The sequence below is a fragment of the Tachypleus tridentatus genome, unplaced genomic scaffold (genome assembly GCF_004210375.1).
Source record: "Tachypleus tridentatus isolate NWPU-2018 unplaced genomic scaffold, ASM421037v1 Hic_cluster_2, whole genome shotgun sequence".
NCBI classification, from domain to species: domain Eukaryota; kingdom Metazoa; phylum Arthropoda; class Merostomata; order Xiphosura; family Limulidae; genus Tachypleus; species Tachypleus tridentatus.
The window spans coordinates 31,654,161-31,682,123 of NW_027467782.1; the positions used below are offsets into that span (position 1 = coordinate 31,654,161).

At 32.7% G+C, this 27,963-nt stretch overlaps 2 protein-coding genes across 8 annotated transcripts in view; both read right to left on the minus strand.

The window, feature by feature from the left end:
* Positions 1–4,414, minus strand: part of LOC143242388 (serine/threonine-protein kinase ATR-like) — a 48,919-nt gene extending 44,505 nt beyond the window's left edge. The window contains exon 1 of the mRNA XM_076485744.1: positions 4,330–4,414. The gene's annotated coding sequence lies outside the window, so the exon portion shown is untranslated. The remainder of the gene's footprint in view (positions 1–4,329) is intronic.
* Positions 4,415–6,760: 2,346 nt separating this feature from the next.
* LOC143242389 (uncharacterized) overlaps positions 6,761–27,963 on the minus strand; it is a 62,731-nt gene continuing 41,528 nt past the window's right edge. For 3 of the 7 annotated variants that reach the window (XM_076485750.1, XM_076485752.1, XM_076485746.1), the window contains one exon: positions 22,685–22,739. Coding sequence is in view for 2 of the 7 variants with exons in the window: in XM_076485752.1 (XP_076341867.1) it covers positions 22,732–22,739 (8 nt within the window). In the remaining 5 variants the exon portion in view is untranslated. Of the gene's footprint in view, positions 6,785–16,964; positions 17,080–19,200; positions 19,284–22,684; positions 22,740–24,868; positions 24,952–27,963 lie in introns of those variants that run through there. The other 4 variants (XM_076485745.1, XM_076485748.1, XM_076485751.1 and 1 more) reach the window with 3 other exon arrangements.

Genomic DNA, 27,963 nt, shown 5'->3' on the forward strand with positions numbered 1-27,963 from the left:
TGACAAATTGATGAGACGGTCAACATGGTTTTACTGAAGGAAAAATCTTGCATTACGAATCTTTGACATTCCTTGAAAAGGTTACTGCCAATGTAAATAAGGGTAAGTGTAGATTTGATATACCTGGATTTTCAGAATACATTTGACAAGGTAATATATAAAAGGCTTGTAAAAAAGTTCTCTCTGTATGTGTGGGGAATAAGTTAGCAAACTGGATAGACGAATGGCTGGACGGAAGAGAAAAAGAAGGTTGTTACCAAGTTCATCCAAAATGTACTAATTTCACAAATGGGGTACCTCAGGGTTCAGTCTTAGAACCTTTATTCTTTTTTATTTAAACAGGCATTGAACTGTTGGAAAGGGTTCTGAGTAGGTGTACTTTAATGACTATGTTGAAGGGGTGAAATCTCTCAAATCAATAAAAGCAATGATATGGCCTTTGATGCATGACCCATCTGAACTGAGTTAAGAATCTAGTTCAAATTGATGTTTATTGTATCAAAATACTAAATCTATAGTTTTGTATGAATTAGGGACTCAAATTACTGATATATATATTACAAAATCAAAACATCATATCTTTTATAATCGTTCAGATATGGTTTATGTACTGAATCATGCATAATGGCCCAATTCACCACTTTCCATTATTGGAAACAATATCTTATATAAGTAAGTATATTATATCTTATATAATATAAGTAAGTAACTAATTTCATTACACAGTTCACTGGTTAGAAAGGAAGGACAAGGCAGTATCTGATGAAAATCCCTAAATATGAGTGGAATGTTTAAGAAAAAGTGTAAGTTAAACATTATCCGTAGGAGAATCGAAAAATAAGACAAAGTTAAAATCTAGGTAGGGGATAAAATGGGTAGGATTAAGAGAGGGTTTTCCCAACACTGGCAACAGAGATCTCAAGGATATAGAATCAAGAAGAAAATTTGCCTGATGGTAAACTAAGGCAAAAGAACAAATGCCACGGTTGGACAAGGCTTGCAAGTACTCACTTCCAAAAGAGAGACAAAAATGCTCATTGTGAAACAATATCTAGAAAAGGAAGGAAATATTATACTGCAAAAACATGTCTATAAAAAATAAAAAAACTGAGGTAAGTCTCACATATTCAGCAGTCAAGGTCTAGAAAGGCAAGCCATGATCAGGTGGAAGAAAATTAACATTCATCTCAATGGGTTTTGCTATAGTAGGAGGAAGGCAAACAATATCTGGAGAAAGTAGGATGTACCCTGACCCTCAGAGCTCCTCACAAACAAAAGTAATAGTAAAACATATAAATTATAAAGAACAACAAAAATGAAATAACTGATAAATTGTAAATGTTGAGAAATTGTGTGGTGAAATAAACATATGTATCAGATGTTATGCATTAAAGCAAATAAAATATTTAATTTAATTATTAATTTACCCCTGAGGTAGAAATATAGGTAATTAAAAAATAACAGACTCTTTTAAGCCAAATTGAACAGTGAAGATGAAATATATCACTAAACTCTAATTTAAAAATACTAACCTGACAATAAGCATGTAGAATACTAGAAGTCTGTGTGGACCCTGGCTACAGGGTTCCACATAAACCAAGTTAATAGGGAAAAGTATACGAGACAAATAATAATGAAAATTAAACAGAAGTTATTTTTTAAAAGTAAGTAATTATATATAAACATTAAGATATGTATGAGACACGATATATGAAAAAAAAACAATATTGTTAACCCAATAATTGATATACCAGTAAGATAAATTACACGTAATCCTAAAATAACAAAAACCAATGATAAGCCTAATTGAATGGTATAGAATGCAGGATACAACTAAGCCTAAACCTAAACTAAACTCTCAGTACCAATCTACCAAAACTTATGTTATGGAGCCCAAATAACAACAGATAATGATACTAGCAATAAAAATGTTATAAACTCATAACTATAGATGTTTAATCTGCCCAAAGTTGGCAGACTGTATTTAAAAATGTGCAGACCACCAAACTCAAGTCAAGGCACAACAAATGTCAGCACTCTGGAGAATCAATATAACAATGAAAAAAAGCTGATTATTTTGCAGTAGAATACCACCACTAGAAACCTGTATAAATGTGCTAATAGAAAATATAACTTCTGAAATGGTAACTTAGAATGTGTAATTCATAATTCAAAATGAACACATTACAACCATACTGACAGAAAGAAATACTTTTTGTAACAAAGTAACAAGTCCATAACTAAATAGAAATATAGAATAATTCCACTTCAAAATAATTCAACAAGTTACAAATATCACTACTGTATAATAAAGAGTAAACCTGTTGAGAGAAATTGATACAAATATGAGAAAAACAACAATAAACACATGAAACGAGAACAAATTAAAAGTCACAACACAAGAACAACCAACCAAGAAGAAATAATTCAGTGAAAGAGAACAGAGGGAGTTGCACATATCAGGAGCATGTGTGTTGCACTACTATTGGTGGGAAGGTTGTCACATGATAATCTGCATGCAAGACACACTTTACCATTTAACTGTTAGGCATGCTTTTTTTTTACATATAGATAAAAGCACCAAACTATTTATTGATGTGAGAGGAAGTAATGTTTGGTATTGGAAGAATAATCATGAAACAACTCTGGTACATCAAAACTAAGGCAATTTTCAGTTTGTTTTTATTCTTACCCAAATCCAAGTCTGAATACTAAGCAAACATTTGATAGTATCTGTGTTTAAAATTTCATAATTTTCATTTTTCTCCACTAATTTGAAAATGATAGAATGTGTAAAAAAGAATTTTTGGCATAAACACTGTTATCATAGGTAAAATCATGTTATAAATTTTAATAATTCACAATAAACATTCAATAAAACTTACAAAATTTGATATATTTCTGTATTTATATTAATATTCATTATTTCAATGCCAGAAAGAAATAAAGAGCAAACATCACAACAGAAATTTCTTTCATATATTTTGTGTATTTTTTTCATTTTTATACTTAAAAGTAAGACAATAAAGCATTGTAATAGAAATGTTTAAATTTACATAGGGAAATACACTATCAAGATTTTAACAATCACAATTGAATAATAAAGATACACCACATGGCCAAAAGTAGGTGAATACCCATATGTGCTTGTTGAACATTTCATTCCAAAAACATGGGCATTAATATGGAGTTGATACTGCCTTTGCTGCTATAGCAGTCTCCACAGGAAGGGTTTTCCCTAGATTTTGAAAGATGGATGTGGGAATTCACTCCTATTCAGTCACAAGAGCATTAGCAAGGTTGGGCAAGAAGGCCTGGCTTGCAGTCAGCATTCCAATTCATCCCAAAGTTGTTCAGCAGGGTTGATGTCATGGCTCTGTGCAAGCCAGTCAATTTCTTCAACATCGACCTCAGCAAACCATGTCTTTATGGACCTTGCTTTGAGCATGGGGGCATTGTAATGTTGGAAAAAAGGGGCCTTCCCCCAAACTGTTGCAAAAATTTTGGAAACACACAACTCTAGAATGTCATTGTATGCTGTAGCATTAAGACTTCCTTTCACTGGAACTAAAGAGCCTAGTTTAAACCATGAAAAACAGCCCCAGACCATTATTTCTCCTCCACAAAACTTTATAATTAACACTATGCATTCAGGCGGGCATTGTTTTCCTGGCATCTGCCAAACCCAGATTCGTTCATCAGACTGCCAGATAGTGAAGCAAGATTCATTACTCCAGAAAACGTGTTTCTACTGATCCAGAATCCAATGGTGGTAACTTTACACCACTCCAGCCAATGCTTGGCATTGCTCATGGTGACCTTACGCTTGCATGTGGCTGCTCGACCATGGAAACCCATTTCATGAAGTTCCCAATGAACAGTTCTTGTGCTTGCATTCCTTACACAGGCAGTTTGGAACTCAGTAGATGTTTATGCATTATGCGCTTCACCACTTGGTGGTCCCATTCTGTGAACTTCTATGGCCTACCTCTTCATGACTACAGTGTTTTTTTCTTCTAGACGTTTTCGCTTCACAATAAGAGCACTTACAGTTGACCGGGGCAGCTCTAGCAGGGCAGAAATTTGACAAACTCACTTGTTCAAAAAGTAATATCCTATGACAGTGCCATGTTGAAAGACACTGAGCTCTTCAATACAACCCATTCTACTGCCAATGTTTGTCTATGGAGATTGCATGGCTGCATGCTTGACTTTATGCATCTGTTAGCAACGGGTGTGGCTGAAATAGCCAAACCCACTAATTAGAAGGATGTCCGCATACTTTTGGCCATGTAGTGTGTATAACAAATATAGAAAATCACAACTCACTTCAAAGGTTCTTCTCCTTTAATGTCATCGCTAGCTCTCTTTCTTTTGGTGGATAACCTACTTGTAGATGCTTGATGTTGAACAGGTTTTCTTGAATTGTGGGATTATGGGCAGACAACTGCTTGAGCTCTTCTCTTTGTATATATAATAATGCAGTCTTGACACACTATATATAAACACACACATATTTAATTACAATAATAATTAAGAATATGTAAATTGAAAGAAAAATAAATCACAGAAACTTAAATTATATTTTTTAGAAAGAACACTGTGCAATATTTGAAATGAAGAAACCCAAGTAACAAAAAAAAATTTGATATTAATGTAACCTTATCTTTAAACCACAGTACATATGCACACAATTAAGCTCAGTCAATTGGAACAACCACATGACCTCTTTGTACCCATTCAAGGTCTTTATAGTTTTAAATACTTCCAATTTTCAATAGTGTACATATTTACAAAATTTTGCACACTTTCAGTTAACATCATAAATAATATTTTTTTTGTGAAGTAGTTTTAGTAAAATAAAATAAAGATTTGTCCATGTTTATATTAACCAACCTCATAACCACCAAAACAAAATCAATCTAAACTAACCTTTTCTGATTTTCGAATGACTCTAAATTGTAACACAAAACTACATTCATTTACCCTAAGTAGTTTTAAGGTCCTAACAGTGTACATCTATTTGTAATTAAAATTTATTTTTTTATATGCTCTTTGAATCCTGTCTAACTATTATCTGTGTCACTCAAGGCACATACAGCTCACGTTACAGTAATGAATCACATTAACTACAAGATACTTGCACGTGTGGCTTGTGAAACATTTTATTATATTATTATTATTTTCTTTACATAATCTATTCTTAACTAATCTAAAAGAGATCCACATTTTTACATTTTGATTAGTTTTAATAATAATAAATAAAGAAGAAACAAGACAAATATGAAATATTGTACTTGTAGATTGTTGAGAACACTATATACTACTGTTTTTACACTAATGGTAGTAATGCATTAAATAATTTTCATTTAATTAAATAACGGACCAAAGAACATATACTGATAATATGTAAAAAGCAGATAATTTCTCCTAACACTCAATTTTTCTACCTTTCTACCTATGCAACAAAAGCTGTTGCAAATCTGTCCAAGCTAGCCATTAAATTTCCCATGAGAAAGAAGGTTGTTCTCTGAGTAAAACTAATGTTTATTTTTTCAGAATACAACATTATACAATACATCATTTGATAGATCAAAACCTTGACTTTCTGTTGGTTATAAATAATATATAAATAAATCTAAGAGAGAATAATCACCAAAACCTGAAAGAAAGGATATGACAGCTTGATGTGGCAGGAATGGGGTCTGATTTTTTATTTATAGCTTTGTAGCCAAACAAAATTGAAGGCTATAAAAATTATGGTTTGTCTGAGCAATGACAATTTTATTCTGAGTAATTTAAGTTTAATTTTGTACTTTTTGAAAGGGTGGTGAATTAAATAGGGAAGACAAGATACCTAAAGTAAATATGTCATGTGTTATACTAAGAGAAATTCAGGAAGTTTTTTTAAAATATGACCTCGTAGAATTAAAAACTTATAAAGATATGAATCATTAGCTAAAATTTTAAGCTTTTCTAAATAATATAACATAAAAGAAAAAATAGTTTAATAAAAGTTTAAATGTAAGACACTAAACGATACCTTGGGTGAGAAGATTAGTTAACCAAAGACTTTTAAAATGCTGGTCTTTCATTTTTGATTTGTTTATGAATTTTGTGGAAAACTATCCAAGGGCTTTACACGCATAGCTGTCTCCAATTCTGAAGTATAAGACTAAAAGGAAGGTAGCTAAGGAACAGCCAGTGAGATTTGATAGTTACACTTATTGCACCCACAAGCCCCACAGAACACACATTTGCAGTAATGAAACACAGATAATAAAATCTTAGATTCACAGTTTGAGCACATTAATCACTTGGCTGCACCAAACTAATGGTCCATTATGAAAGATTTTACAAAAGCTCCAGATAAAAGAATAATGTGCAGCAGTATAAAATATGAATGTAAATAACAAAAACATGATATGAGTATACACATACTTATCTATTCATTTTCTCAAAGTGTAATAGACATATAAAACTTTGTTAGCTAGTCTAATTTATAATGCAAAAATACACTACAGTTCTACAAAACACCTTTATCCAATACATACATACAAGTTTCATATTTTAAAAACCCTTTCAACTCTACAGTTTATCTTACCTGTGAGTTCACCATTTTTCCACAATGATTTAATAGAACTTCACTCAGAGATTCAATCAACTTCTTGGGAACAGAAAAGTTTCTACTTTTAAGGTAGCTCATCAGGTAAGTAAATGTGTCAACAATTGCAACTCCAAGTTTTTCAGTTGTAAGTTGATACAAACCATACCTATCTAAAATCTGAAAGAATCAACTAGTTCACATACATTTAAAGACTCACAGAAATGGTTAAGTGAAATGAAATGTAAATGATAAACCTTAACTTTAAAAACTGTACTAGTGATAAAGTATTTTCTTTTCATAAGCCATTGTGCCAATATCTTATAAAAATAATTCAAAATAAAGAATCTGTAAAGTTTATTTTTCTTTTTTGTCATACTCTTTTCCTTTATATATAAACTCTCAGATCTAAAGTTTGCAATAGTTAATTTATTTGAAACCTACAACTAGCTAGTAGACAAGCAAAAAAAAGTTATAAAATAAAAAATTATTTTAGTTTACTTTCTGTAAATGTAAACATTTTATTGCCTGAAAAAAGACCAAAATAAAACCTGTGTGTTAGCCCGAAACACACTTTCAAAATTCAAATTTAATTCTGAATTTCTTTATGGTTTGGTATCAAACACTTTCAGAATACTTAGAACTAATTTTACTTTGTTTTGTTCCTACGTTTGATCAGTTTAACAATTATGCAACTAGCTTAAGACATATAGCTACTTTAAAAACAAATGTTTTCTTCATGAACACATTGGAAACAAATTATAACAGAAGTTCTTGGAAGGTTTCTGACTTGTTTGAATGAATAACTACATACTATTCTGAATAAAGAAAAATAAACCAGTTCTACTTATAAACAATCTCAAATGTGGGAGGTAAAGAAAAAAAATTATTTTTCTAGGTTACACTGAAGGTAGTAATTATCTTCCTTAGTTGGTTGGTTGGTTGATTTGGTGTTTTATGGCACAAAGCAGCTGGGCTATCTGTGCTAAACATCCAGTAAAAAGATAAAATTAAAGTAAAATAAAAGAAAATTAAGGTAAAAAAAAAACAAAGTAAAAAAACCATAAACCAATGTTTACATCTAGTCTAAAGCATTAAAACAAAACTACAGTAATACAAGTTGTAGAGGACTTTCTGCAGCATAACTGTAATTATCATAACTCGCTAGGAAGATTAAAAGAGATAAGTACGAAAACCATCATCAGTCACCTGTAGCTGGCCTTTCCAGTCTTGGTTCCAAGTTATTTGATGTTATAGCTATTTTCAAAAAGTAAAGTAATTAAAGTTTTAAAGGAAGTGTAGCAAAATTTTAATAGTAACTTGCCAGGATGACTAACAGGTAGTTCAAACAGCAGCGTTAGTCACCTAAGTAGACCTTTCCAGTCCTATTTGAGTTACTTGACTTTACAGTCATTTTCTAATTTCAAATCAAACTAGATAGACTGTGATTCTCCAAAGGGATTCTCATCAAAGAAGGTCTAAAAAAACTTAAATGGCATTAGAAAGACTGATGGCCTTTAAAAAAACTAAAAACATTTCCAAGGTGGACAATGTCATTATGGACAAACCTTAGGACAGAATATGGTGAAAATGGCACCATCGTTGATAGTCATAACGATGGCAAGAAAGTAAAATGTGGTATACAGTGACCTGAGTATCACACAGACAACATAATGGTGTATCAGTTCCAGATAAATGAAAACAATGAGTTAAAAAACTGTGACCAATGCATAGTCTAGTTAGAACAACTTCCTCCTTCCGATCCTTACGGTAACAAGGACAGCCAAAGTCTAATACAGGGTTGTATTTGGAAAAGCATGTTTTTGCATTGCTCACTCCAAATTGACTGCGAGATGGCACAGAGCCAAGCCTTGAATACAGGACCATAGTCCATGTATCAGACAGGCACAGCGGTGATAGTGCCAGAGCAGATAGACTTAGCTGCAGTGTCGGCAAGCTAGCTCCCATGAATACCAATATGGCCCAGTATCCAGAAAAACTGAATAGAAGTAGATGATAAAGAGAAATGGGCCAGTCAGTTGTGAATATTGGTGACAACAGGGTGTGAACCAATGTGAAGCGATTCTAGGGCCAGCAGAGAACTAAGCGAGTCAGTATAAATCATGCAGTTTGAGTACTGCTTAGCTTCTATGTGATCCAGGGCAAGAGAAATGGCATACAGTTCAGTAGTAAACACAGAAGCTGTAGAGGGATTCTACGTGCAACCATGGTAGAGTCCACACAGTCACCTGATTTTGAACCATCTGTATAAACAGGAATGGAAAGATGGTTCAAAAGATGTTCAGCAAATAACAAACAGTATTTCCAATCAGGAGTGTCTACTTTTCTCAGATAGCTTTAAGATAATTCACAATTGGGGATGGTAATAAACCATGGTGGGATGGGCTGACCAGTGGATACAGCAATGTTATCCAAGGACAGACCCAATTCATCCAACTATGACTGGATATGAAGGCTAAAAGGAGCAATGGCATACCGTCTGGTCTGAAAAAGCATGAGCCAACGAGGAAAGAAAACACAACCCTAGATGGGATGCTTTGGTTAGGAACAAAGTTTCAAAGCATATAGTAAAGACAGTTGTAAATGGCAGAGGTGCAAAAAGGTTCATGAGACTATGTATAAGCTCTGAACTGGGGAAGTACAGAAACCCCAGTGCAGAGCTGAAGTCCTTAATGATGAATAGTGTCCAGCATCTTTAAGGCCGATGGTCTGGCAGAGCCATAGACCAGTGATTCATAGTCGAGGTGGCCAAGCATGTCCAAGTGTGTTAAGATTCGAATTCCCATCACATCAAACATGCTCACCCTTTCAGCCATGGGGGCATTATAATGTGACATTCAATCACACTATTTGTGGGTAAAAGAGGAGCCCATGAGTTGGCAGTGGATGGTGATGACTAGCTGCCTTCCCTCTAGTCTTACACTGCTAAATTAGGGACAGCTAGCACAGGTAGCCCTCGAGTAGCTTTGCACGAAATTCAAAACAAGCAAACCATAGTCCAGTGTCGGTCAAATAAGAGCACGATATATCTTTAGCATAGAACATCGATCCACTCCACAAGTGATGGAAGAGAGGACAAGGAGGATGTTCAGTGCTCTTGTACATTTGACCTGTAGCTGCTTGATTTGTGGTATAAAGGTCAGCTTACGGTCAAAGATAAGCCCCAAGAACTTAGTCTCAAAGACCTCAGGCAGCACAACTTCACCGCTATGGAGTTCAGGATCAGGACGAATACCCCATTGGTGACAGAATTGCATGCAAACTGTTTTAGTGAGAGAGAAGGTAAAGCCCTTTGCTGTGATCCACTTCAGTAAACAATTGAGAGCAGTTTGTAGCTGCCGCTCAATATACCTCATGTTCAATGACTGGCATGAGATGTGAAAGTCGTCGATATAGAGCGTGTTTGCAACAGTGAGAGGGAGTTGTTCAGTGATGGCATTAATTTTTATACTGAAAAGTGTGACATTCAGAACACAGCCCCAAGAGACTCCAAGTTTCTACAGAAAAAAATGGTAAAGTGTTGAACCCACATGAACTTGGAATTGCCTGACCATTAACAAATTTTTAATAAATGTGGGCAAATGGCCACGTAACCCATATCTATGCTGTCTCACAAAATGCCATATCTCCATGTTGTATTATAAGCCTTCTCAATGTCAAAGAATATTGATACAAGATGTTTGAGAAAGGCTTTTCTGACTGATTTGGCACTGGAACAAGGGAATACTTCTCAAACTACTATTCGTTCTGGTAATAGGAACCTCGAGAATAAACACTGAGGAAGGCTTCAATCTGTTGTGAATGAAGAAACAGTAATAGTTACTGCATAAGCTAGCCCACACATGACAGTTCATATTAAGTGCTACTGCATAAGCTAACCCACACATGACAGTTCATATTAAGTGCTACTGCATAAGCTAGCCCACACATGACAGTTCATATTAAGTGCTACTGCATAAGCTAGCCCACACATGACAGTTCATATTAAGTGCTACTGCAGCTAGCCCACACATGACAGTTCATACATATTTAGTGCTACTGCATAAGCTACACATGACAGTTCATATTAAGTGCTACTGCATAAGCTAGCCCACACATGACAGTTCATATTAAGTGCTACTGCATAAGCTAGCCCACACATGACAGCATATTAAGTGCCCACATGACAGTTCATATTATGACAGTTGCCCACACATGACAGTTCAGGCTTTCAGTAGACTGAGAAGTTTCCAGTGCAACTGTTTCTCATCACCTGGCTGCAATCAGAAAGTTAAAAATTTGGGCAAAGAGGTACCACATGAACTGATAGAAGAGCAGAAAACTGGTTAGGAACAAGAGGGAGTCATTCTTAAAGCAAAGCATTACCTATGACAAGAAGTGGATCCTATATGGAAAAAAAAAAACCTATGCAGAAAATATAGCATACTTTGATTATTAAAACTGGTGTTTGTAAAAAATATGGAGTTTTAATTTTTACATATACAGTCAGCCATTTCAAATGAAACAAACTACTACAAAGCAGGCATCAACAAAACCACTGTAATAACTGAATGTCAAAAAAGATTATTGTACTATTAAAACTTTAACTGTACTAAATAGATGTGACATAGAGCACATCATACTAAGAGGACATAGAAAATACCATAGTGTTAAGAAGATACCAACAAAACCACCATCCTCAGTGTAAAAAAACAAGCATCCTCAATAATCATCAACAAGTACCCTGAAGTATCAGTATTCCCAGAAGAAAACTGTGGTAACACAACATCAACATGAACACTGTACTAATATAGCAACATAAAAATCATTGTACTGACAATGCATAAACAAGGATACAATAATTAACAATATACTAGAATAACTGTAGTGTACAGGTTAATATGTTCACTGTACTAATATGTATTAACAAGATCAATATGCTGAAACAACAGCCAAAAGATATCTAAGGTAACAGAATGCCTACAAAGTCATTATAATAAGAGCACATCATAAAGCTAGTATACTGTCTGTTCATGATGCAATAGTATACAGGATATTGACAAAAAAAAAAAAAAAAAAAGAGAGAGAGAGAGAGAAAAATATTACTACACTGACAACACAACTGTATATATATATATATTCAGGGAACCATCAAGCCCAACACAACACCAGAATAACAAAACGTTATGATAACATAAAATAACTAAAAGATCACTGCAATAAAGGAACAGATAAAAATCCATTGTACAAGAACATATATAACAACACTGTATTAACTCTCTCAACACAGCCTTGATCTGTATGACTGACCATGTGACCTCCTTGTGCTTGTTTACAGTCTGTTTAGATTTAATACTTCTAACTTTCAAAGTGGTATATTTTCAAAAATCTGGCAATGTTTCAGTTGATATTACAAGTCTCTAACATACAAAGAATCATATTTAATTAAATAAAATAAAGATTTGTCCATATGATAATTTGTTTTGAATAATCTGTGTGAAAAGTTATTTTAATGTTAAAATTAAAAAATACCTCCTTTGTATATAACCCTAAGACCTCCATAAATACATTTCAAACATTTTTTTCAGTAAATCTTGATAGTTTATATGTTATTTTTCTAACCCAACTCAAAACAGGATTGATTAACTTCACTGACCTTGAAACCACCAAAAACAATAAAATAAATTTAAAAAACCCTGAATTACCCTTTCTTCTTTCTAGAATGACTTCATATTGCAAGAAGAAACTACACTCATTTATCCTAAGTAGCTCTTAGTTTGTAACACATCTATTTATAATTAAGGTTTATCACCATTTAAACTGCAACAAACTACTGTCAAGCCATTATAAGATGTAAAATCAAGTCAAGAAACATCCAGCTCACATTACGCTATCGAATTACATTACCCATGAGCTACTACAACTAGTACAATAAGCTCAAGTGTCTCGTGAAAAAATTATACTTATTGTTGATTTTACTTTATCTTAACTTAAAAAAATATCCTTACTTATTTTTTACATTTTAGTTGCTTTTATAATTATACACAAAAAATAAACATAAACAAATAAATAAATGAAACACTTGAACAATCTACACTGTTTCTCTTGATTGTTGAAGAGAGTTAACCATAACTTTTAATGCTACTTATATTATCGCAATTTATAATTTTTATTTCATTAAATAATGCTACAAACAACATAGACTATAACATGCAAAATTTACACATCACTCAAAAATTTACTAGCTTTCTAGATCTGTGACAAGAGTCATTACAAATTAATCCAAGCTAGTCATTTCTCAATGGAACGTTGGTTATACAGAAGAAAATATTGTGAAATACATCATTTGATAGAATGAAAACCTTAACTGTCTATTAGTTATAGGTAACATACAGTTAAGCATAAAGAGAACTATGAACACAACTTGAAAGAGAGGATGTGACAGCAGGAGTCTGACTTTCTATTCAGTAGAAAAAAATGTTGAAGACTATATTTAATGTGGTTTATCTGAGCAATGATGATTTTAGAGAAAGTAGTTTTCATTCAATTTCATACTTCTTCCATGGGTGGTGGATAAAATCTGCCATGAGAGCATGTGTCATGTGTGTCACACTAGGAAATATTCAGAATTTTTTATGATAGTGCCTTGCAAAATTAAGAGCTGATTATTTATATGTTATTAAAATATGGTTTATTAACAAAGGTTTTATGCTATTCTAATTGGCATACCATAACCATGAAGTTGTTTAATAAAATATTCAAGGTAAGACACTAAAACATTGTGTCATGCTCAGCACCCAGTGTGATGGGGTTAAAGGAAGAGATAAGACAATTGTACTATAACATCAACAAAACTACTGTGCTAAAGGAATACAAACCAGAGCATTACACCAACAAAACAAAAACACCACTATAATAAAGGAATAAATTCAAGTCTACTATACCAGAATATCAATAACACTACTGTAATAATGGAACAAAAACATGACTACTGTACCAGAACGTCAATAACACTACTATATTAAAGGAACAAAAACATGACTACTGTACCAGAACATCAGTAACACCACTATACTAAAGGAACAGAAACAAGACTATTGTACTAGAACACCCATAACACCACTGTATTAAAAAAACATAAACAAGACTGCTGTACCAGAACATTAATAACACCCCTGCTCTAGAGGAACAGAAACAATAGTATATCAGAATATCAATAACATCACTGTACCTAAAGGACAGAAACAAGATTACTATACCAGAACACCACTGCACTAAGTGAACAGAAACAAGATGACCGTACCAGAACATCAATAACACCACTGTAATAAAGGTACAGAAACAAGACTACTATACCAGAAACTCAATAACACCACTATACTAACTAAACAGAAACAGGACTAATGTACCAGAACATCAATAATGCCACTGTACCTAAGGAACAGAAACAGGACTAATGTACCAAAACATCAATAATGCCAGGTGTACCTAAGGAACAGAAACAGGACTAATGTACCAGAACATCAATAATGCCACTGTACCTAAGGAACAGAAACAAGACTAATGTACCAGAACATCAATAATGCCACTGTACCTAAGGAACAGAAACAAGACTAATGTACTAGAACATCAGTAAACACCACTGTAGCTAAAGAACAAAAACAAGACTAATGTACCAGAACATTGGTACTAAAGAAATGTTTTTGACTGTACTAAGTCATGAACAGTGTAATAATAGCACAGTAACATTTAGTTCTATGTAGGTAATCCAAGTAATTGTTAACAACACACAAATGTACTACATTATCTTACTTAGAAAATTATAGAGGAATCCATCAGTAACAACAGAGCATTTTACAATGTGAGGTGCACATAACATGAAACTTATTATTAACATAAACATAATATATTCATTGACCCTCTGGGTGGAGAATGGCAGTTCTTCAGGATGGACATACATGGTTATCAATACCTAGCAGTTTTCGTATTAGTAGTAAAGTATTCTATTACCAAAACACTCATCAACCTGTGCAAAAATTATTTAGCTAAGAAAGAAGCTGCATCATTCAAATGATGCAATGGCCCCTCTAGAGCCCTGATCTCAATCCAACTATGCAGAGCTGGGATTTGATAGATCCAAAATAAGATAAATCAAAAGTTACATTTAAAGAAACTTTATGGGAGTGTATTAGAGACACTTAGAACAATATCCTAAAAGAAACTTTAATTAAATATTTTACAACCATGCATGAAAGATGGGACAACTAGCACTTCCACCAAGTTTCTTTTGTACTGAATATGAAGATTAATACACTTCTGATGTTTCACGTGTGACCAACTTTCTATTGTTTTGTGAAAGTAACCTGACACCTAATGTTTGACTAACATTTTTGCACAGTACTGTATAGCTGGTAATATAATGCTTGTATCAGTGCAGGTTTAGAATACAAGTTGTGTATCTTGTGGTCAGTGCTCTTACTTTCTTCAATTTCATGCTATTTCAGAAGCTATACAACTGCTTCAATAAATAAGGACAAGTACAAATAACTGATAAAATTAAAACTAGGTATAGCTCATTTGATATATAAAACACAATATTATGACCAATGATAATATCAAATTCATTTGTCTTATTTTCTTTCTCATTTTTAATGGCTAATTTAATCATGTGTGAAAAACTGTATGAGAAGATGAGAAAATGATTATGTCATAAATGGAACAATGCAGACAAAATAAAACTTTAACAAAAAAAAATCTCTCTAATGGATACATTTACATGATTTAAGACACAGGGAAAAAGAAAACCAGATGTGACAAAACTATTAAAAATCATTTCACAATTATATTTCAAAAAAATTCATAATCTAAAATAGTACACAAATACTAAACAAACTTACATAATTTTTCAAGTACAAGCATAGATATTATCCAATTAGGTTACACATTTTAGTGGGAGAGGGCAACAAACAACAACAGCACAACATCAACTAGCCAGTCCAAAGGGTTAAAAATAAGATCATTTTAATTCCCATCTTCAAAACGTGTGCAGGATATATTTTGCTCAAAATTAAATAAGCCACTTACATATTCTAGATATGCCAGTCAGATGCTATTAACTGAATTCAAAATTGACTCAGATCTAATATAAAATTTTCTCTCTGTATAAGGACAAAATCTATGTTTGTCTTATCTTACACCTCCTAACTCGCAGGGGGCTAACCTCAACCAAACTTTGTGGGATGATAATTTGGAATAAGGGACACTTAATGAATGTTCACAATTCCTTCCCCTTCATTATTACTATTACTGAGTATTTATCATCTTTGATGTAAATTAACATTATCTACATTCACATATGGTGCCACATCCATACACACAAAAAAAAAACTTAAACTTTCAATAGAACAACACATACACAGTGTGTATATATCTCAGAGAGTGCACTAGCTTTATCTATGGAAGAATTCAAAGAAATAATATGGTTGCCAAAATTGCAATACTACATAAACTTGCCTGAAGCTTCTGCTCCAATAGCCAACATAATGCTGGTGTGAAATGTCCTTTCTTCAGTTATACCCATTTCCTACTTCGAACCATGATCTTTGAATTTTGACCTCCAAGCCACTTCTGTGCCCAATGGTTGTCAATTAATTAATCATATGAAACATTGTAATAGGACATTCAGAGGGGGGGGTGTTGAAAGTAGGTAACAGTAAGCATCTCTAATGCCACTACTTCTTCCTACAAGGTCACCCTGACCATCACACAGTGTATACCATATCTAAAGTATACACATATTGAGTTTTTAAAGTTTATACAAAACTTTCATTGAGGTAATAATTAATGCTGTAATAATGTGTTATATTTTAAATAAATTGTGTAAAAGTTAGGATTTTTGTATTATTTATTACAGTATCCACCCACAAACTTTGTTTTAAGCTTATAAACCCAAACAAAGAACAGGTACCTCATCTTGTGTGATGTGACAAACTCAAAGAGGTGAATTAAGTAATTATGGATACCTTTAGTCTCATCAGTACTAATTATAGTTCCACTCTGGTACAGTAATAAATCTACAGACTTACAATGCTAAAATCAGAGGTTCGATTCCCATGGGTAAACTCGACAGATAGCCCAATGTGGCTTTTTTATAAAAAAAAAACACACACATACTAATTATAAGCATGCAACAAAGTACCTGATTACTTTCATTATTCACAGTTAAGGTTGTCACAATCTACTGGCACAGTGGTGTAGTGACTGGTCACACAATCAACAACTAATTTTTAAATATCAGTACTTAATTTCATTATAAACTTATAATTAAGTACATTAAAGCAATTTATAACTAAATACATACCAATTTAAGATCAATTCCTCCTAATTCTAGTTGCTTGTATAGTATATTCCACAATTTCTCTTTACTTCCTGGTGTAAACTGAAGTAAGTCAAATACCAGTAACTCCATTACAAACCTAAAGATGCAAAGAAAGAATAACCACGTACAAATTATACAGTTGGACGATGCTTTTAAAATGAAACATTTCATTGTAATACCTTATCTTATTGAGTTGCTAATCACATTTTTAAGTTTTCAATATATTTCAAAATTAGTCCATACATTGAAAGCAATATATGGAGCTCTTAGACTGAAAAGCTGTTTCAATTTTTGCTTGAATCTCACAAACATTAGTTACTCTGTACCGAACAGTTAAGAATAAACAAAAGTTGAAATATTATAACCAGAAAAAGACAAAATCACTACTATAAGATCTTACTGAAGAACATGGTCTATGTTACAATATTTAATGAAACAACTGTTTGAATTCTTACTTTTTTCAAGTGAACTACAGTGATTAAGGTGTTTGTGAACCAGTATTAAGCCTTGTAACATTTTCACAAGGTTAGATTCCATGTAAAATGCAAAACAAGGTACAAAGCAGCCTTTCTGCAATTCTGTAAAGAACATATCCAATGAATGCACAGCATGTGGAGTCATATCCTTTTTAAAGATGAATCATGGTTCACTCTGTACTTAAATAGCAGGCATATAATAATTTTAAACCAGATCAAGCCATTACCATGCATGAACTTATCAAGTACAACCCATCACTGAAATGCATACAACCTCTGTATATATGAGCAATGACAGATGTACAAACACTTTCAGGAAGGGCCTAGGTCCATGGACCAACTTTGTTACCATTTTGTGGTTGCTATAGTTTTCATGCTGTTAATTCTAAATTAGTAAGTGCATGTTCACAAAATTTGTAAATATTACAATGCTATCATATGCAAAATATTAGTTTTATTTCTATTAAGTTTTAAGGTTTGTTATGCAATGTTTTATCATGCCCTTTGTTATTTTAGCACATTGCCTATTTAATGTGCAAAGTAATTTTCATTTTAAGATAAAAAATATATTTTTATGCATCAGAAAATTTTCAAATTTCACATGCAAAATATTTATATCATCCAAATAGTTTTATGACACATTTCTTAAGAAAAATAAACTTTATATTTTATATTATTTCCTCACCAAATCTCTCTATGGGTCAAGTCAGTTTGATGATCTCATAACCACCACATAAAATTAGGAAATAAATATAGCATAAATTATGCCTTTTTCACTCAAGAATGACTACAGATTATAACACCACAACATAAATGTTCAGACTATATAGATTAAATCTCATTACATTATACAATTATACAGTTTTATTATTTTTACTATACTGCCTTTCAGCCATGCCAAGCTAACACAAATTACAATGATGTGGTGCACATGCACTCATGTTTCCCAAACCAATAATATAAAACTGATTTTAAATCTTTACAAAGTGACCTATTTTTGTGTGTTTTAGCGGCCTAATATTTTGTAAAATACAGCCACATTGCAATTATTGTACATTATATATCTACATAGTTTATTAACATTTTCAAACATGTTCTTAAACTTATTTTTCTTAAAACATAAAACAGGAAATGAAGAAAGCAATTGTCTTTTCCAGCTACAACCTTTGCACCTGGATGATGCTTGTTATAGCTTACTAATCTTTAGGATATTTCAAACATAGAGGACATGAAACAAAATTTTTGTAAAGGTTTTAAATATATATTGGAATAACCAAAAGATTCAAAAACTACAATACTGATAACCACAGAATTCCACTATAATTCATTAAGCTTAGTAACTGAGCTGTATTTGCACCTAAAAATTATGAAATTTAAACAGACTAAAAACTCAACTTTCCAGCACAAAAGAGATTGGAAGGCTTACTCTAGCAGTTAAAATTTAGAAGTAAAACATATCATATACAAGAAAAACAATAAATAGTCCCACTCCAGTAACTCAAATTTAGTGGTGACGTGCCATCTACATGTGCATAAAGTGATTAAAATAAACTATGTATGATTTTAGAAGTGGATATATCTTATTATAGTTAAAATATTACAATTTCTAACTATCCTTTTGCTTTTTTGTGTAATATGTCTTATTCAAACATTTCAACAAAAATCAAGAACATAGAGAAGGTATTGTGTACATTTTACAGTTATAATAAATTTTTGTATCAGTTCTAAACTTTCATACTTACATTACTTGAACTTGTAAACTTTCACATCCTTCAACACTTTTCAAAACAATTGGAATCACAGAGAAGTCTAGCTTTTCTTCTGCCTTTATAACATTAAATGTAGTAAAATATCAGAATTATATACATTTCTTAAAATTAAATATACTTACATACAAACTATATACATAACATTATGTGCAGGCAAATATCAGAATTTGTTATTTTCCTGCACAAAGAATATTTTTGCAACAAGCATGCACTCTTAACTAACAGATCTAAGCATTGAATGCTGCTTTTTATATGAAAACTTTTCATTCACCACCAGACAACACCTGCCTGGTCATCTTCATTCCAAAGCCAAGCAGCATCTGGTATGTATCATCCAACCAATGGCAGAGAGAGAGTCCACACCATCTAAACCTCAACTTCAGAAGAAAGAAAGAAGAAATTTCATGCCATCAGTCAAAATGTTGTGCATGTGCAAATCCAGAACCAACACCAGCCACTCAGGAACCTAACACCTGAATAACAGTAGGAAGAGATGCGTCAGTGTGGAGGTTCACTCAAATACCAATCAGATAGGTTCCACTCTGCACACCATCCTCCTCCAAGTTTGAATTTATCAGAAGTGGAGCACTGGAGAGACTACATCTACCCCATACAAGACTCAATTACACAGAGTTGGAGCACTTGACAATTGTAGAACAATGAATCCTTACCAACAAATGTATATAAACTTATGTTAGTTGGTCCATCTCTAATCCAAAATCAGTCTCTATGAATTGGCATCCAGTTGATGGTAAAATGAGAGATCTCAACCAGGGAGGTGAGCAGCATTGCAATGGATTTGCTCATGATATAGTGTATGACTGGTGAAGAACATATGCCCTATACACCTTCAGGAAACCACTGCCCTACACTCAACAGAATGGAATTGAGCACATTCAGGAGGCAGCCTCCATGGTCCACTACCCCAGCAACTACGAACTGGCAAGTGGTAAAGACTCCCTTTTCCCACAAAACGAGGGTGGGGATGGATTAGGAAATCAGGAGGAATGCGAATACTGGAGACAGTACACTGAGTAACCACAAAGTCCCTATTTTGATATGAAGACTGGGCCCAATTTATTAAATCAAAGGGACAGCAGAAAAAAGCAGGTATCTCTTTCTGTTTTACTCATGGGTCCATAAGTCAATAAGGGTTGTAGCTATAGGAGCTGGGATTTGATAGATCCAAAATAAGATAAATCAAAAGTTACATTTAAAGAAACTTTATGGGAGTGTATTAGAGACACTTAGAACAATATCCTAAAAGAAACTTTAATTAAATATTTTACAACCATGCATGAAAGATGGGACAACTAGCACTTCCACCAAGTTTCTTTTGTACTGAATATGAAGATTAATACACTTCTGATGTTTCACGTGTGACCAACTTTCTATTGTTCTGTGAAAGTAACCTGACACCTAATGTTTGACTAACATTTTGCACAGTACTGTATAGCTGGTAATATAATGCTTGTATCAGTGCAGGTTTAGAATACAAGTTGTGTATCTTGTGGTCAGTGCTCTTACTTTCTTCAATTTCATGCTATTTCAGAAACTATACAACTGCTTCAATAAATAAGGACAAGTACAAATAACTGATAAAATTAAAACTAGGTATAGCTCATTTGATATATAAAACACAATATTATGACCAATGATAATATCAAATTAATTTGTCTTATTTTCTTTCACATTTTAATGGCTAATTTAATCATGTGTGAAAAACTGTATGAGAAGATGAGAAAATGATTATGTCATAAATGGAACAATGCAGACAAAATAAAACTTTAACAAAAAAAATCTCTCTAATGGATACATTTACATGATTTAAGACACAGGGGAAAAAGAAAACCAGATGTGACAAAACTATTAAAAATCATTTCACAATTATATTTCAAAAAAATTCATAATCTAAAATAGTACACAAATACTAAACAAACTTACATAATTTTTCAAGTACAAGCATAGATATTATCCAATTAGGTTGCACATTTTAGTGGGAGAGGGCAACAAACAACAACAGCACAACATCAACTAGCCAGTCCAAAGGGTTAAAAATAAGATCATTTTAATTCCCATCTTCAAAACGTGTGCAGGATATATTTTGCTCAAAATTAAATAAGCCACTTACATATTCTAGATATGCCAGTCAGATGCTATTAACTGAATTCAAAATTGACTCAGATCTAATATAAAATTTTCTCTCTGTATAAGGACAAAATCTATGTTTGTCTTATCTTACACCTCCTAGCTCGCAGGGGGCTAACCTCAACCAAACTTTGTGGGATGATAATTTGGAATAAGGGACACTTAATGAATGTTCACAATTCCTTCCCCTTCATTATTACTATTACTGAGTATTTATCATCTTTGATGTAAATTAACATTATCTACATTCACATATGGTGCCACATCCATACACAAAAAAAAACACTTAAACTTTCAATAGAACAACACATACACAGTGTGTATATATCTCAGAGAGTGCACTAGCTTTATCTATGGAAGAATTCAAAGAAATAATATGGTTGCCAAAATTGCAATACTACATAAACTTGCCTGAAGCTTCTGCTCCAATAGCCAACATAATGCTGGTGTGAAATGTCCTTTCTTCAGTTATACCCATTTCCTACTTCGAACCATGATCTTTGAATTTTGACCTCCAAGCCACTTCTGTGCCCAATGGTTGTCAATTAATTAATCATATGAAACATTGTAATAGGACATTCAGAGGGGGGTGTTGAAAGTAGGTAACAGTAAGCATCTCTAATGCCACTACTTCTTCCTACAAGGTCACCCTGACCATCACACAGTGTATACCATATCTAAAGTATACACATATTGAGTTTTTAAAGTTTATACAAAACTTTCGTTGAGGTAATAATTAATGCTGTAATAATGTGTTATATTATAAATAAATTGTGTAAAAGTTAGTATTTTTGTATTATTTATTACAGTATCCACCCACAAACTTTGTTTTAAGCTTATAAACCCAAACAAAGAACAGGTACCTCATCTTGTGTGACAAACTCAAAGAGGTTAATTAAGTAATTATGGATACCTTTAGTCTCATCAGTACTAATTATAGTTCCACTCTGGTACAGTAATAAATCTACAGACTTACAATGCTAAAATCAGAGGTTCGATTCCCATGGGTAAACTCGACAGATAGCCCAATGTGGCTTTTTTTAAAAAAAAACATACACATACTAATTATAAGAATGCAACAAAGTACCTGATTACTTTCATTATTCACAGTTAAGGTTGTCACAATCTACTGGCACAGTGGTGTAGTGACTGGTCATACAATCAACAACTAATTTTTAAATATCAGTACTTAATTTCATTATAAACTTATAATTAAGTACATTAAAGCAATTTATAACTAAATACATACCAATTTAAGATCAATTCCTCCTAATTCTAGTTGCTTGCATAGTATATTCCACAATTTCTCTTTACTTCCTGGTGTAAACTGAAGTAAGTCAAATACCAGTAACTCCATTACAAACCTAAAGATGCAAAGAAAGAATAACCACGTACAAATTATACAGTTGGACGATGCTTTTAAAATGAAACATTTCATTGTAATACCTTATCTTATTGAGTTGCTAATCACATTTTTTAAGTTTTTAATATATTTCAAAATTAGTCCATACATTGAAAGCAATATATGGAGCTCTTAGACTGAAAAGCTGTTTCAATTTTTGCTTGAATCTCACAAACATTAGTTACTCTGTACCGAACAGTTAAGAATAAACAAAAGTTGAAATATTATAACCAGAAAAAGACAAAATCACTACTATAAGATCTTACTGAAGAACATGGTCTATGTTACAATATTTAATGAAACAACTGTTTGAATTCTTACTTTTTCAAGTGAACTACAGTGATTAAGGTGTTTGTGAACCAGTGCTAAGCCTTGTAACATTTTCACAAGGTTAGATTCCATGTAAAATGCAAAACAAGGTACAAAGCAGCCTTTCTGCAATTCTGTAAAGAACATATCCAATGAATGCACAGCATGTGGAGTCATATCCTTTTTAAAGATGAATCATGGTTCACTCTGTACTTAAATAGCAGGCATATAATAATTTTAAACCAGATCAAGCCATTACCATGCATGAACTTATCAAGTACAACCCATCACTGAAATGCATACAACCTCTGTATATATGAGCAATGACAGATGTACAAACACTTTCAGGAAGGGCCTAGGTCCCTGGACCAACTTTGTTACCATTTTGTGGTTGCTATAGATTTCATGCTGTTAATTCTAAATTAGTAAGTGCATGTTCACAAAATTTGTAAATATTACAATGCTATCATATGCAAAATATTAGTTTTATTTCTATTAAGTTTTAAGGTTTGTTATGCAATGTTTTATCATGCCCTTTGTTATTTTAGCACATTGCCTATTTAATGTGCAAAGTAATTTTCATTTTAAGATAAAAAATATATTTTTATGCATCAGAAAATTTTCAAATTTCACATGCAAAATATTTATATCATCCAAATAGTTTTATGACACATTTCTTAAGAAAAATAAACTTTATATTTTATATTATTTCCTCACCAAATCTCTCTATGGGTCAAGTCAGTTTGATGATCTCATAACCACCACATAAAATTAGGAAATAAATATAGCATAAATTATGCCTTTTTCACTCAAGAATGACTACAGATTATAACACCACAACATAAATGTTCAGATTATATAGATTAAATCTCATTATATTATACAATTATACAGTTTTATTATTTTTACTATACTGCCTTTCAGCCATGCCAAGCTAACACAAATTACAATGATGTGGTGCACATGCACTCATGTTTCCCAAACCAATAATATAAAACTGATTTTAAATCTTTACAAAGTGACCTATTTTTTGTGTGTTTTAGCGGCCTAATATTTTGTAAAATACAGCCACATTGCAATTATTGTACATTATATATCTACATAGTTTATTAACATTTTCAAACATGTTATTAAACTTATTTTTCTTAAAACATAAAACAGGAAATGAAGAAGTAAAGAAAGCAATTGTCTTTTCCAGCTACAACCTTTCCACCTGGATGATGCTTGTTATAGCTTATTAATCTTTAGGATATTTCAAACATAGAAAACATGAAACAAAATTTTTGTAAAGGTTTTAAATATATATTGGAATAACCAAAATATTCAAAAACTACAATACTGATAACCACTGAATTCCACTATAATTCATTAAGCTTAGTAACTGAGCTGTATTTGCACCTAAAAATTATGAAATTTAAACAGACTAAAAACTCAACTTTCCAGCACAAAAGAGATTGGAAGGCTTACTCTAGCAGTTAAAATTTAGAAGTAAAACATATCATATGCAAGAAAAACAATAAATAGTCCCACTCCAGTAACTCAATTTTAGTGGTGACGTGCCATCTACATGTGCATAAAGTGATTAAAATAAACTATGTATGATTTTAGAAGTGGATATATCTTATTATAGTTAAAATATTACAATTTCTAACTATCCTTTTGCTTTTTTGTGTAATATGTCTTATTCAAACATTTCAACAAAATCAAGAACATAGAGAAGGTATTGTGTACATTTTACAGTTATAATAAAATTTTGTATCAGTTCTAAACTTTCATACTTACATTACTTGAACTTGTAAACTTTCACATCCTTCAACACTTTTCAAAACAATTGGAATCACAGAAAAGACTAGCTTTTCTTCTGCCTTTATAACATTAAATGTAGTAAAATATCAGAATTATATACATTTCTTAAAATTAAATATACTTACATACAAACTATATACATAACATTATGTGCAGGCAAATATCAGAATTTGTTATTTTCCTGCACAAAGAATATATTTTTACAACAAGCATGCACTCTTAACTAACAGATCTAAGCATTGAATGCTGCTTTTTATATGAAAAACTTTTCATTCACCACCAGACAACACCTGCCTGGTCATCTTCATTCCAAAGCCAAGCAGCATCTGGTATGTATCATCCAACCAATGGCAGAGAGAGAGTCCACACCATCTAAACCTCAACTTCAGAAGAAAGAAAGAAGAAATTTCATGCCATCAGTCAAAATGTTGTGCATGTGCAAATCCAGAACCAACACCAGCCACTCAGGAACCTAACACCTGAATAACAGTAGGAAGAGATGCGTCAGTGTGGAGGTTCACTCAAATACCAATCAGATAGGTTCCAGTCTGCACACCATCCTCCTCCAAGTTTGAATTTATCAGAAGTGGAGCACTGGAGAGACTACATCTACCCCATACAAGACTCAATCACACAGAGTTGGAGCACTTGACAATTGTAGAACAATGAATCCTTACCAACAAATGTATATAAACTTATGTTAGTTGGTCCATCTCTAATCCAAAATCAGTCTCTTTGAATTGGCATCCAGTTGATGGTAAAATGAGAGATCTCAACCAGGGAGGTGAGCAGCATTGCAATGGATTTACTCATGATATAGTGTATGACTGGTGAAGAACATATGCCCTATACACCTTCAGGAAACCACTGCCCTACACTCAACAGAATGGAATTGAGCACATTCAGGAGGCAGCCTCCATGGTCCACTACCCCAGCAACTACGAACTGGCAAGTGTTAAAAGACTCCCTTTTCCCACAAAACGAGGGTGGGGATGGATTAGGAAATCAGGAGGAATGCGAATACTGGAGACAGTACACTGAGTAACCACAAAGTCCCTATTTTGATATGAAGACTGGGCCCAATTTATTAAATCAAAGGGACAGCAGAAAAAAGCAGGTATCTCTTTCTGTTTTACTCATGGGTCCATAAGTCAATAAGGGTTGTAGCTATAGTGGGAAAAGATGCCCAGGAATTACTATTTTCACCTAGCACTCCAATATAATGTGACTACAGTTGCCTGGCATTAATTATCACTGAAATAAAGTTCACCATAAGCATGAAGACATTCTTTGTCAATTCTGTAGTACACTTTACAATAAGCCTGTTAGAAATAAATACCTTTGCACAAAAATTATTTTTTAAGAAAAGTACAAAGGAAAAACCTATACACGAAACTGAACAAATGGCTCACCCCATGCTAATTCACTTGTACTTAAATGGTACATCAGACATCATCATTCACAGTGGATACCATACAGAGCCTATTTTTTTTCCACTAAAAGTTTGTATAATGTATGCAAATATTATCAAAATTTTAGGGATATATAAAATATAAAAGTATACCAATGAAATTTTTGCATAAAATCTTCTTTAATGTCATTTTGATTAATTTGTATCTATTACCTACTGTTAATGATAGATCAATCAGAAAAATAAAACTTAGCCTGGAGTAAAATTTGTCTCTGCCTTTATACAATAAGCTTGCTTAATGCCTGCCCATGTGAAGTGTTTTATCTGGCTTTCTGAAGGAATTTGAAACTTTTCCAAGACAATTTATATGAGGATGTCATAATAATGGCTAATAAGTAAACAAATCATATTTGATTCTTTGAAAGAAAAAAAAAGCATGACACCAGTGAAATGGAAGAAACATATGCAACCCATTCTTTGTAGAATCAACTTTGTACACCACTGTGAACACAAATGAAGCGCAGCTGCTGGATATCAGACCAGGGAAGAACCTCAGATAAGCCTAAAACAAACACTAACAACCAAAAACATGCATTAGCTTTTGAACAAAGATGGAGGAAAAATAAACTGTGATTAAAGTATGTATACAATGAAAGAATGTTTGTACTTTTTTGCCAAAACTCCATTTGGCCAAGATGTTTGGAATAAAACATGATGTTAGAGGATCTGATTGGAGGGTATTGAAAGTAATGAGACAACAAAAGAACACAGGATTTCACTGAGTCGAAGCTATCATACCTGAAGTACTTTGGAAAATTGATTATTTAATTATGAAACAACAAGAAATAAGCAAAGAAGCAATGGTTCAAATTTTCTAATGTCTGTATTTTTATGCAATAATAAGCTTGCTCACACCATAAATTTTGAAATGTTGCTTGATCTAGGAGAAGTGTTGAATGCTTGCATCAAAGAGGACACTTGCAAAGGAAACAATGCAACATATGTGTCAAACACCACCATTACAAACTTCTAGAATGTTTGAGTGAAATTGCTGAAACAAAAATATTAAATGAACTAAAATTAAGTGACAACTTTGTGCTAATGTTTGTGGTTAATCAACTGACTAATCTGTTATTGAATAAATGGTTATTCTTGCAAGATTCATCATAAAAGACAGTGATACTTGTGTAAGATTCCTGAAAATATTGGATGCTTTATCCAAAGCGTTTGTAAATTGTGATGAGTTAGGAAATCAAGGAAATAATAACAAAGATGCTAACAATCATGTTGAACCTAAGGTTGATGCAGATGTTGATATGGGCATAACCAATCAAGAATTTGGAAACAGTAAACTATATGAGCAGGTTAATATTCTAAATACTGATACCATCACAGACAAAAAAAATAGAAGACTACACAGAAAACAATGAGCTGGAATATGAAAAACATTATATAATTAAGACAGACTGGGCAGCACTGATGATAAGAGTAATAAATGAAGCAGTAAAGAAATTAATGGACAGATAAATTTAAACACTAAAGGCCAAATCTATCATGACTGGGATAAGAGTGAATGCTCACCACTGTACATATCAGGAACTGAACACGTCATTCACAATTTCAAGATTGTTAGGACAGATAATCCATGGTGATGAGAAAA